The following is a 13,809-nucleotide window of genomic DNA, read 5'->3' as shown; positions in this document are numbered from 1 at the left end:
CATGGTGAAACCCCATCTCTACTAAAAATACAAAAATTAGCTGGGCGTGGTGGCACGTGCCTGTAGCCCCAGCTACTCGCGAGGCTGAGTCAGGAGAATCACTTGAACCTGGGAGGCGGAGGCTGCAGTGAGCTGAGATCGTGCTACTGCACTCCAGCCTGGTGACAGAGTAAGACTCCGTCTCAAAAAAAAAAAAAAAAAAAAAAAAAGAAAGAAAATGCAGACCTTTTAATTTTATGTGAAATCTCCCATTTTTAAAATATTGGCACCTAATGGAATATAACAAAAAATGAACATCATAGGGGCTAAAGAAAACACTGGGCTGGATGGCCCGAGGGTGCCCCATCTGTGACTTTTAAACGCCATGCCCTCCTGGTCTACGTTATTTCATTTAATCTCTGTGATGACCCTGTGAGACAGTGCTTCACTTCTCTTTTACCAATGTGGAAACCGAGGCTCAAAGACACCAGGGGATGAATCCAAGGTCTGAGAGACTCGAGTCTCCGCACGATGAGACCCTGGCCGCTTTGCTTAACAAGACATTCCTGTGTCTATTAACTGCATGGGAATGAGTGTAGGCCGTGAACCACTGCAATTCTGGTGGCAGGAAAGAGTTTATTCTCAGTGCACCTTCAACGGGCAAAAGCTCTTCAACTTCTCAACTACTACTGTGAACACCTACACGAGAGGGCAACAGGCTGGGGAGAGGGGGGCTAACTATTCTCACGATTTCTTGGGACATCATTGGGCGGGAGCCAGGTCGGAAAGGGAGAGATGTGTTAGCGGCATCACAAGACAAAACTGGCGGAGGGGTCAGAAAGAAAGATGAAAGCATCTACATCCAGGTCAGTTCAACCACACATAACAGTACTAGAATTTCCTGGATATTTGACTATGTGCTGGAAATTGTTCTAAGTCTGTAACTAGAATCATCTCACTTAATGTTCACCTTGGGAGTGGTGCCTTTCATGTATCCCCATTATACAGATGAGGAAACTGAGGCACGTTAATACCAAAGGACACAAAGCTAGTGGGAGTCTTAAAGCTCAGGTTTTAAACCCTACTCTCTCTTGTCTCTCTGAGTCTCCAATGTCATCAGGATGAGCCACTGAGGTTCTTCAAACCTCAGTTCCACCTGTTATTACATAAGAATGAGGGACTTACAGAAAAAATTATACTATGCTGGTGAAATCTGCGGAATAATGTAAATAGGGCTGTGTCTCTTTCAAGAGATCAGCGAAACTCCCTAAAGACAGGATATCAACTTTATTTTAATTGTTAACATCTCCTTCCTGTGCGCTGAGCATAGAACTCAAAGCTCAGGCTTTTACTTAGGTTCGTCTTAGAGAAAGGAGAGAGGCCAATCTTCAATGAGTCATTTCTCTTTTAGTTTCTTTGCCTTTGGGGATAGAGGCTACAGAAGAATGGAAATGAGAATTCCTGCTTTCAAACTTCTTATAGAAGCGTTGTCCAATAGGACTTTCTTCAATGATGAAAATGTTCCATATCTGTACCGTCCATACAGCAGTCACTAGTCACATGAGGCTATTAAGCACTTGAAATGTGGCCAGGGCAACTGAAGAGCTGCATTTTATATTAAAATTAAAACTGAATTTAAATTGAAGTAGCCACAGCTAGCTAGTGGCTACCATATTGGACAACACTTATGGGTGTGGTAAGAAACTGGGATGTCTCTAAGTTCTGTCTTTCCCCAGAGGGCTGGGTCCACTCCAGAGTCTCTGAAAAAGCCTGGGAAAGAGGAAAGTAGGTTAGGCTTTGTCACATGCTGGGCTTGTTCCTGTCGCCTGCCCTGGACCTTGAGGGCTGAATGGCTCACATTTTTAAATCTGAACAATTTTGGGGGAAGAAGGTCCTGTTTAACACCAAATCGGACTATAACAGAGGGTCATTTTAAAACATTTAAAAATTCATGGGCACCATTTCCTAGCTGTTTTGGATTGGGACCCGGATGCTACAATCTAGGGGCCAAGAGAAGCCTCCGCTGCCCTTGCTTAAGCCCATGACAACACTGGAGGAGAAAAGCCGATCTCTTTTTCTCCTCTGCCTGTGACTTGTGCTCCTTCTAGGGTTTTGCTTCCAGAAGCTGACCTCTGAGTTCTGAAACGAGGTCTGTGAGATCAAACGGCAGAGGCATCGAAACGTCATCCTTTTCCCAGTATGGCCGACATTCTGGCTTCTGATCAGCAGGTAAAGTCCGGGCAATTCGCGACTGGCACCTGGAAGAGTAACAATAGGAAATTAATCCATGGGAGGAAAGCTCCAGAAGACCTCAACCCACAGGAAGCTTGGAGCAACACCGGCCAATGCTCCAAAGACGGTCCTCTGGGGTGCAGGTCATGGCGATGACTGAATGAGGCCACAGGCGGAACGCAGGTGTTTCTAAGAAGGAAGGCTGTTCCTGATGGTCCGGGCTTCCTGTGCTTTGACTCCCAGATTTGTATCATCTCAGGTGGTTGCGTAGAAGCCAATCATCAGGGAAATTCAGTTACTCTGCCTTTAAAATGGTGAATTATTTTTTCATTATCTCAACTGTTATTTAAAGTGTGTGATTAAGCCATTATCAGATTTAAATGTTTGTGGGATTTCGATGTATTACTAGATTACTGGGAAAGATTAAATTGAATTTACGGCATTAAAACGTCCAAGGATAGATTAAACAATATTACAGGCCGGGATTGACTTTGGAGATCCTGGAGATTTACAAGTGTCCCAGCTTGCTGTGCTCAGAAAAAGGCACTCCAAGGAGACACCGATTTATAAGGATATATGCAAATAGAGGTTAATAATCATTTCCACTGATGAAGAGGTGGGAAAAACTTCCACAAAATTAAATTAAGAGGCTAGCAAGAGTTAGTCCCTAAGGAGAACACTTAAATCACGGTTTTTATTGAATGGATTATTCATCAATAGTAGAGAAATTAATTATCATATGAAGCTAAATTATAGCCTCACAGGAAAAAAAATTGGGGCGACGTTCTCACACCTTGGCAGGCATCTATCTCTCAGAGAGATCGGCTTATTTAAAAGTGACCTGGGAAAACTCAGTGGCTTCAGCTTTATTTATCTGCAAAATGAGGATCAGAGAGAAGGAAACAGATTGCAATAAGGAATGAACGATTTCTCGACTCTCCTGGAGTACGTGGCAGTGAAAATGTGTGGACCAAAACCAGACACTATGAGGACATTTGGGACATTGCACACGTGCCTCCCTCCACCCCCGCCTTCTCTGCATTTTTGTCTAAATCAACTAAAAAGTCATGCTCACTATTTGTCTTCTGACTGTGTAGGACTGACTATGAAGAGATCAAAGAATGGAATATCCTGGCCCCATTTCCAAGCCTGATGGTAGAGAGGGTTCCTAACTGAAAGACATTTTCTTCTCTGGGGAATTATTAATGGTGAGGGGATCCCCCCGGGAAAACATACTTCAACTTTACACCTATTTTCGCGTGTGGTTAATTGCTACACCGGCATCCTATGCACTCAATCCGTCGTACATTACACATAACATTCTAATATATCTTCGGCTCTCTGCATCAGGCCCTGATAATAGCGTCTGTTAACATGCACTAAGTACTATTATGTAGCACATCACTTCATAAATAATAAGATTAGCTGACCCCGGGGCCTCAAGAAGAGTAATGTGTTTAAATGTTCTCATTATTTATTTAAAACAAGAATTAAAGCAACAGAAGCTGCTTTTGACAATCCTCTTAGCATAAATATTAAACTGTTTGCACTGATAAGCTACACACTGCACCGAAGAACAGAGGGTGCGTTCTGCAGACTACTTAATCATAGGTGTTTGAGACCATGCCGCTTGCTGTCATGGTTCTGAGGGTGCATCTCTGCAGTTCTAGAGACAGTCTCTAAACCACTTGAAAGGGATGTGGGGGAAATTAATATTCAAGGAAAGCTGCGACTAATTACAAAGGAACTCTGCAAAGCTTTTAAAATTGTGCTTTCTCTCTGTCTCAGAATCCTGGAGTAATGCTCAATTTACTGGGTAGGGAAAGTTATTCCAAATGGAGCGTTTCAATCTCACAGTGGATAAATTATCCATGCACACATTATCCTGGCTGGCAGATTAAAGGGCTATGATAAGTGTCGATCCACCTAGAATATCATAAGGCTTGTAGAAAGTCAATAGAGATGCTTTTTCACCTGTCAAATGGGTTTTGCCTCCGTACTTTGTGAAAGTATTAAACACATTGAAGCCTGCTGCAGAGGTTTGCTTGTGCTGCGTTGTACAAGTTTCCCAATACCGATGGCTTTTCTTTTGGGCAAAGCTGTTGCAGTTTTCTGCTGTTGTTCTTCTCATCAAAGGACTGGCTGGGGCCAGGCATGGTGGCTCATACCTGTAATCCCTTGCATCCTGGTAGGCCAAGGCAGGCAGATCACTTCCAAGAGTTTAAGATCAGCCTGGGCAACATGGCGAAACCCTGTCCCTACTAAAAAATACAAAAATTAGCTGGGCACGGTGATGCCCACCTGTAATCCCAGTTACTCAGGAGGCTGAGGCATGAGAATCACTTGAACCCAGGAGGTGGAGGTTGCAGTGAGCCAATATTGTGCTACTGCACCCCAGCCTGGGCAACAGAGCAAGGCTCTGTTTCCAAAAAAAAAAAAAAAAAAAAAAAAAAAAAGTAAAGAAAGAAAGAAAAAAAGACTGGCTGGTATGGGAAGTGGCTCCTTTGCATTCAAGCTCTGACAGACAAGCTGTACACAGTCACTGCATCCATCTGGGTCAGGAGTAGAACCCTTTGTTGGGTTTCTTCAGAGCCTTCATTCAGAAATTTCAAGATTGCTTTAAAATTTTTTCTTTAATGTCCAGTGTTCCTTGCCAATTTCCAACTGATAGTAATAGGGGCCAGGAAAGGGCTCATTATGGGAGGTGATGTATTACCCATGAAAAAGGACAGACATCCCTAACTCAAATGATACTGTGTGATTTAGCATCATCCCAGCCTACAGAACTGATAAAGAGAAGGCTGGGAATTACTTGAAGGCACACCCCCTTTAGGGTTTCATTTCTTTTGCTCGGGTCACTCATTCTTCCTTCTTGGATCTCAATTTCCAAAGATGGGAAGCAGGGAGACTGCAGCATGGTGGTAAAGAGTGTGTTCTCCGGATTGCCGGAGTTGCTGCTCTCCAGGGGCATGACATCTTGGGCAGGTTTTGTTACCTCGCTGAGCCTCAGTCTGCCAAGTGGTGATAGCAATAATAGTATCTTACGGGGTTGATGTGAAGATTACATGAATTATATGCAGAAAGTGCTTAGAACATTTCCCGGCACATAGCAAGTGCCTAATACCCATTAAATAATATTATCACTATGGTTACTTCTACCCCAGGTACCAGTGGCAGATGAGAAATGCCAATGAGAGAGCTGCCTATTATACTTGCGCTCTCTCCTTCCTTCATACTAACTGGGTGCGGAGCCTCTAGACGGACTCCTAGGGGAAGCTCTGGGGATACAGGAGCAGCCCTTTCTGGCTTGAATCAAATTGCACCTAAGGCTGGATCCTATCACATTGTGACATCCCAAGACCCTGAGGCTTATGTATTCAAGCTGCTACAACTTTCCAGTGTCAGGCTAAAATGTTCAGATTCAGAAGGGATCAACAGTTGTTCCTGAAGACCTAGGATTGATAAAAGGCACTGGCGTCTGGCCTTCTAAGTGGTGGTTGTTCCAGATTGATTTTTGCATTTACAGGAAATAAAGTTGGATTGTTTCTTAGCACATAACACTCTATAGTCTCTTATAAAATAACGGGGCCCCAAGTTGTCTTACGAAATGGGTGAGGAATACTGATTGTGATGGAAATTTGTTGTCCTGTATTTACTCCCACCGTTCCCACCAACAGGATTCTAATTTTCCTGTGGGGTACCTGTTCCTTCCCTATCCTTCATGACTTGATGTGGGTGGGACTAGCTCCACCACTATAGCCAGAGGAGAGCCTTGATTGGCTTCAGCTACGTCAGTACATCATGCTCTCCTAGCCACAGGGAGTGGTTTAAGAGGAGGCATATGACCCAATATGGGGCAAAATCAAGAGACTAAATCAGAGGACTGGTATGGGAGCTAAAGGAAAAGACTTTCTCCTCTCCTGGCCTATGAACAATTAGGATGTGTGATGTGGAACTGCCATCAACATTTTGCTGCTATCCAGCATGGGGTGGATCCTGGACCATGCTGTTTGAGTATCTGGGTCATGCTTCACTTAGATGTTTCAGTTTCATGAGACTTTATTGTCTGAGTTAGGTTTTTCTGTAAAGAATCCTAGCTGATATGCTGGCCATGCTTCCTTTCTCTCAGTTATTTCCTGCCTTTTACAACATCCATTGCCTTTGCCAAGTGGATTCAGGTAGTCTCTCTAAACTGAGATGTGGCTGATACAGTGTAGTGTGTGCAGAGAATACCTGGGTGTGAACCCACGAAAACACTGACATTTGGTTTTGGTTTCAAATAGTATTTCTATTTGGGACAGATTTCTGCCCAGAAAACAACAGAATGCTGGTCCATCCACACTGGCCTTTGCATGAAAATAAGCCAGTTTTCAGGACTAAAGCTGGATAATGTTGCTAAAGAAAGTTAACAAGATTCCCTTCTCGGTGTCATTCCCAAGTCCTACTGAACCCAGCTAAACAATAAAAAAGTTACAATTTCCCCTTTCAGTCCTGTCCTCTCTAATCCTATCCTAAGGAAAAATCCCATTTTTAAAAATGTTTGTTGGGTTAGCAAATCAACGTGGATCTGTTCAGAAAATACTGTCCCTTTCAGGAAGCAGTTCAAGGAGAGCAAAGGAAAATAATACATATATACACATAAAATATTGTATACATATGCTTTATATGTACACCTATTATTTTATATATAAGTATTTCAAATATAATATCATAAAATTTTATATATACATATTTTATACAATATACTTTATTATATATTATATATAATATGTAATGTGAATTTATAATATGAATTTAGGAGGAAGAGAGATAAAGTATATACATAATATAGTATGTACATGTACTTTTAATATATTATATATTATGCTATATTTATATACAATATATTTATTATATTACATATAATTATAGATGACATACATAAATAATTACATATAATATTGTATATATAAGTAATTATATATTTATTAAAATATACAATTATATGTATTTATTATTATACAATTATATATTTTATATATTTATTACATAATTATTATATCATTATATCTAATATGATATATTAGATATAATTATATATTTTTATATTTATTACATAATTATATTATATATTATTATATTATATTTATTACATTATAATTATATTATATTATATATTATAATTATATTAATTATAAATATATTATATTATATTTATTATATATTTTTATATTTATTACATAATTATTATATATAGTAATATAATATTACTTTATTATATATTATATATTATAATTATTATATTATTATATTACTTATTAATTAATAAGTATTAATAATAATTAATTAATAAATAATTAATAATAATTACATAATAAATATAAAAATATATAATTATATCTAATATATCATATATAAAATAATTATATAATAAATACATATAACTATATACAATATATAGTATATTACATATTATATGTGTATATAAAGTATATATATAATACATATATATTATTTTGACTCAAAGCACTGTATAAACCACCTCTTAAAACTCTCAGCTCCTTAGGAGTGGTTCTCCCTGAATGACCTAGTGACGTAACAGGAAGCAGCCGAAAGGTGTCACACTGGCTGACTGCCAGCAGATTGTCCAGAAGTCCCCCCGACCAAGGTGTAACTCATGAAGGGCTTCACTGCCCGCTGATTTCCCCCAGGGCTGCACTTACATTTAGATGATCGGGATTGCAGCTACATTAGTGAACACTGGTCACCATGCTAAAATTAACCACTTTAGCTAAAGTGTGTGTTAATTATGGGTATGCAAGCAGTCAATAAAAGGTTAATGCAAAAGTCAAAGGATAAATTTCTTCCCTTATTGCATCACTTCACAGACTAAATGACTAACATTATACTTTGTGTTTTTAATCAATAGGTTTTACAGTAATGTGCTGGCCATTGATTTTAAGAAAACATACACAGTCTTCTTCCTTGTCCCTAAATTTTGCAACAAATAAAGGAGGACAGGTAACATTTCCACTACTCTTGATGAAATGATACAGAAAGATTTCAGGAGAAATGGTTTCTGCTGAAAGATTCATCAGAATAAGCAAGTGTAACACACACACACACACACAAACACACACACACAGACTAGAACTTGATGGAGAAATATTAGCAAGCATGGGCCACTGAAAAGAAATGAACAGAAATGAACTCGTAAGAGGGAATTCTTCAATGGGAAAGAGGAGAACAACTCCTAATAAAAATAACAGTTGTATTTTGTACAATGTTTAAATGTCCCAAATAATGTCGATCCACAGTGCTGCTTCTTACTTTCCTAACAACCTAGGAGAGATGGCAGGGGTAGGTATTTGGATCCCCAGTTTGAGTGAGGGCTGCCTTAACTCAAGGTTTGATGGAATGGTGCGCAGGGGAGCCAGGGCGGGTCAGACCCCTGGACATCTGGCTGGCTGCCCTTGTCACTCCGTTCCATCTTTTTCATGGATTTCCATTTGGACTAAAATGGATCCTGTCCATTGACTAGTCAGCTATTCTTGTCAAATTTAGATATTTAGTACATTCCAAATCATTTCAGAGGGAAGAAGCAAATGTTGTTTTTACCTCCAGTTTCTAGAAGGACTATTATTATGTCAGATGACTGATAAAACCTAGTTTTCTTTTTTTCATTCTTTTGATGGTGAGGCTCTTACAGCGTAAGTATCTACAGTCTATAGAAATAAAAGATACATGTTCAGCTTCTGAGGGCATAAACTATCTCTAATTATTAATATATTCCCTGGGTGACCTTGAGAAAAATATCTCAGCCTCTTAGTTTCCTCAACTATTACACTGAAGTTAATGCTTCTCTGCTTTACTGGGTTATGTGAAGATAAAATCAAATAACATATATAAAAGCACTGTAAAATATGTAAAGTACCATATAAATGTATAATTATGCCTCAATATCCCTTTTCTTATGTGATACAAGTCCTATTTTTAAAACCTAGCTGATCACGCAACATTGGCCAGAGGGCTTGTAACGCTCGCAAATAAAAATGAAAGAAATCACACTTCTAAAGAATAGAGCAGTTTAAACAGACAGCTTCATCAGAAAATACCCAATGTTTAAAAGTCTCCTCTTCTTTAAGTCAGTGTTTTTTCTGGAATTTGAATTTAAGGAGTTGACAGTCACTTGGCCTAACGCTGAGTAGGAGTCTGTTTGAGGGCATCAGCTACGTGATAACGCATTCTCCTAATGCACCATAGCATAAGCCAATACCAAGGCTTAAGAGGCCCCAGGAGCCAGGCGCAGTGCTTCACACCTGTAATCCCAGCACTTTGGGAGGCTGAGGGGGCCGGATCACGAGGTCAGGAGGTCGAGACCAGCCTGAACAACATGGTGAAACCCCGTCTCTACTAAAAATACAAAAATTAGCCAGGCGTGGTGGTGCGTGCCTGTAATCCCAGCTACTCAGGAGGCTGAGGCAGGAGAATCGCTTGAACCCGGGAGGCAGAGGTTGCAGCAAGCCGAGACCACGCCACTGCACTCCAGCCTAGGTAACAGAGCGAAACGCCATCAAGAAAACAAAAAACCAAAACCAAAACAAAACAAAACAAAAAACCAGGCCTCAGGTAGAAAACACTGGTGTTACATCAAATCCACATGAACCTGCAAAACCCACCTGCCAGGATCCGCATGAAAAAAGCAGGAAATAATGATGTCATAGGGCAACAATCCTCTCAATGGCCTTACGCTTTAAAGGGAGCGTGAGACCAATATGGGACCTTAATGTCCTCTGTTCAATTCAGTATCTTGAGGGTTCATTTCACTCTAATGTGTATTTGTGTGGCAACCGTCTTGCCATACAGAGTGATTCAGGGTTTAAAGATAAGTATTTTTCCTATTAACATGGTATCTAAATCCCTGCCAGTACCTGATGTACAAATTGAAGGGATTTCCATGTATAATTCTCACCTCTACAATGCCTACCTTAAGTGCTACATTTAAAATTTAACCTCAAAGAAGAAGCCACTCCATTGCACTGTTTTTCATAGTCTCACTGTGTTTTGCTCCAAATAATCTGTTACAGTGAGTGGTGACAAAACTATGCAGTCTAGTTTATAATAATCTTTCCCCTGACACTCTAAATCCTCTGAAAAGAGAAGAACAAGTTAATGAATTTGTAATGTGTCTTCTTGGACTTTTGTCACTATCATGGCACTGTGGACAACTTTACAAGTAAACGGCCACCCAGTCATACTTACAGCTATCATAACGGTCTACTCGGACAAAGGTGGCTTATCAAGTCAGCATGTCAAATAACTCAGTTTACCTATTGCAGAACCACTAAACCAAACCAATTCCTAAATGAGTTTTCACAAAAGACACGTTCGCTTTTTCTTTGAAAGGCTTTTAACCTCTTGCCTCTGTTCCCCATGTTAAAGTTTCCAGATGAGTAAAGTCAACACACATCAGAGAGTGAGGAAAATCCAGACTTTTCCCCAGGGGTCAGCTTTCTCCCCCGCCCCCGGGTCAATACACCTTTTTAGTAGTTAGTGTTCTTCAACCATGACCACTTGAGAAGCTGGGTTTGGCTTAACTTCTAGTTGTATATACATCTACTTTTTGGCCTCACGCTTCTGGGAAGAGGTGAGAAGTCCAATACAAGACAGGCTGTTTAGGTGCTTTAAAAACGCTTTGACTGCCAAATATACCCAAAGCGCTTTTGAACACCAAGATAACGCCATTCAGCCACATAAATAACCATCCATTTTTCAAGAACTCTTTCTTTCTTTCTTTTTTCGAGACAGGGTCTCACTCTGTCGCCCAGTCATAGCTCACTGAAGCCTCCAACTCCCGGGCTCCAGTGATCCTCAGCCTCCCGAGTAGGTGGGAGTACAGGCACGCATCACCACATCTGGCTATTTTTGTTTTTGTCTTTTGTAGAGATGGGGTCTCCCTTTGTTGCACAGGTTGGTCTCAAACTCCTGGGCTCAAGTGATCCTCCTGCCTTGGCCTCTCAAAGTGTCGAGAATATGGGAAAGAGCCACCATGCACAGGCAAGAAATCTTTCTTCCATTTAGCACAGAGCCTGGATCTTGGCCAATCAGTATAATTAGAGTCCCTCCTGTGGGTCTGTGCCGTCCTGCTGCCTTGGAGAAGGGGACAGTGCGGGCAGTGCCCAGCTGCTGTCAATGGCTTATGTTCTCCACATTTGTTTGGAGCTCAAAAGGCATCTTCTATATAAACAATGGTTTTCACAGTTCCCAATTCTTTTCCTCAGTGCCTACATGACCTACAGTTTGTCTGAAATGTAATATTAATAATACTATATAGTGCAATAGCCATGAACAATCAGGGCTTTCTGTTTGTTTTGAGATGGGGTCTCACTATGTTGCCCAGGCTGGTCTAGAATTCCTGGACTCAAGTGATCCTCCTTCCTCAGCCTCTTATGTAGCTGAGATTACAGGCATGCAAAACAGTGCCCAGCTTATTGTTATTTTTCATGAGACAGAACATTTAGAGTTCCAACTTGGGATTCCAAGAAGAGATTTGTTTTGGTAAAGGTTTCCCATCATCCTGGCCATGGAACCAGAGTGTCTCACTGTAAATCATGGTTAAGAGCTCCCCTGCTTTTGCTGTGATTGCTTTTGGTGTCTTTGTCATGAAATTTCTGTCCATTCCTATGTTCAGGATGGTATTGCCTAGTTTGTCTTCCAGGGTTTCAAAAGCAAAAGTTGACAAGTAGGATCCAATTAAACTTAAAAGCTTCTGCACAGCAAAAGAAACTATAAACAGAGTAAATAGATGACCTGCAGAATGGGAGAAAATATTTGCAAATTATGCATCTGAGAAAGGTCTAATATCCAGCATCTATAAGGAACATAAACAAATGTACAAGAGAAAACCCCATTAAAAAGTAGGCAAAGAACATGAACAGGCACTTTTCAAAAAAAAAAAAAAAAAGCATACATGTGGCCAACTAGCATATGAAAAAAAAAGCTCAATAGCCCTGATTATTAGAGAAGTGCAAATCAAAACCACAGTGAGATACCATCTCACACCAGTCAGAATGGCTATTATTAAAAGTAAAAAAATAACAGATGCTGACAAGTCTGGGGAGAAAAGGGAACACTTATACACTGTTGGTGGAAGCCTAATTCAGTTCAGCCATTGTGGAAAGCAGTATGGCAATTCCTGAAAGAGCTAAAAGCAGAACTAATATTCAACCCAGCAATCCCATTACTAGGTATACACTCAGAGGAATATAAATCTTTCTGCCATAAAGACACATGCAAGCAAATGTTCACCGCAGCACTATTCGCAATAGCAAAGACATGGAATCAACCTAAATGCCCATCAATGAAAGATTAAATAAAGAAAATATATACACCATGGAATACAATACAGCCATAAAAAAAAAACAAGATCCACATATACACCATGGAATACAATGCAGCCACAACAAACAACAAGATCATATCTTCTGTGGGAACATGGATGGAGCTGGAGGCTATTTTCCTTAGCAAACTAACCCAGGAACAAATACTGCATGTTCTCACTTATAAGTGGGAGTTAAATGATAAGAACCTATGAACACAAAGAAGGAGACAAGAGACACTGGGGTCTACTTGAGCAGGGAGGGTGAGAGGAGTGGCGGCAGCAGAAAAGATAACTATTGGGTACTGGGCTTAATAACCGGGTGATGAAATAATCTGTACCTCAGACTCCCGTGACACATGTTTACCTATGTAACAAACCTCTACACATACCCCCAAACCTAAAATAAAAGTGAAAAAGAAAAAAGAAAAAAAAAAAACAACCAAAAACCCAGCTCCTCTGGCCTATGGTAAAGGCTCTATGAAAGAAAAGAGGACCCTGGGTGAGGGGTAAAAGTGCTCAGATCGCACCTCCAGGAGGTCAGAAGATGAGGAGATAAGGGATGCAAGAGCCCCTTGCTGGTTTGGAAGTCAGGGCCACTTTCTGGTAATGAAATAGCTCAAAGGCATCTCCACTGTTTCTTCAGGGGTCCAGAGGAGTGCCCTGCCTCTTCCCTTCTACTGCTAGCATGTGCAGTCTCCACCAGGGCACCTCCCAGCCATGTGATGAGCCTGTATGATCCTCACAGCACTGTTTTTCTCCTGTCCCTCTCAAAACCACCCCTGTAGGTTTATCAGAGACTTCTGTTGACATGGGAGAGATTATAAAGACATTCGACCTCATGCCAATGCTCTTTCGATGACATCTCCTCTCACACCAAAGGGATAATAAGAATACTAATAAAAACCTTTAAAAGAGCCAATAAGGCTTGGCACAGTGGCTCACGCCTGTTATCCCAGCACTTTGGGAAGCCGAGGCAGGCAGATGGTTTGAGCTCAGGAGTTCAAGACCAGCCTGGGAAACACAGCGAAACCCCATCTCTACAAAAAATTTAAAAAGACTATTCAGGCATGGTGGCGGGCACCTGCAGTCCTAGCTAGTTGGGAGGCTGAGGTGGGAGGATCACTTGAGCCTGGGAAGCTGGGAGGTTGAGGGTACAGTGAGCCGTGATTGTGCCACTGCACTCCAGCCTAGGTGGCAGAGCAAGACCCTGTCTCAAACAAACAAACAAACAAAAAACC

At 40.7% G+C, this 13,809-nt stretch overlaps 1 protein-coding gene across 8 annotated transcripts in view; it reads right to left on the bottom strand.

The window, feature by feature from the left end:
- LOC105494095 (FTO alpha-ketoglutarate dependent dioxygenase) overlaps nucleotides 1–13,809 on the bottom strand; it is a 445,404-nt gene that overhangs the window by 33,206 nt on the left and 398,389 nt on the right. For 5 of the 8 annotated variants that reach the window (XM_071084539.1, XM_071084538.1, XM_011762201.3 and 2 more), the window contains one exon: nucleotides 2,110–2,237. In XM_071084539.1, the coding sequence (XP_070940640.1) occupies nucleotides 2,110–2,237 (128 nt within the window). Of the gene's footprint in view, nucleotides 1–1,247; nucleotides 2,238–13,809 lie in introns of those variants that run through there. The other 3 variants (XR_011616468.1, XM_071084540.1, XM_011762203.3) reach the window with 2 other exon arrangements.

The sequence above is a fragment of the Macaca nemestrina genome, chromosome 18, assembly GCF_043159975.1.
Source record: "Macaca nemestrina isolate mMacNem1 chromosome 18, mMacNem.hap1, whole genome shotgun sequence".
NCBI classification, from domain to species: Eukaryota; Metazoa; Chordata; class Mammalia; order Primates; family Cercopithecidae; genus Macaca; species Macaca nemestrina.
The sequence above is the reverse complement of the archived record's forward strand: the minus strand, read 5'-3'. Positions and strand labels throughout refer to the sequence as shown.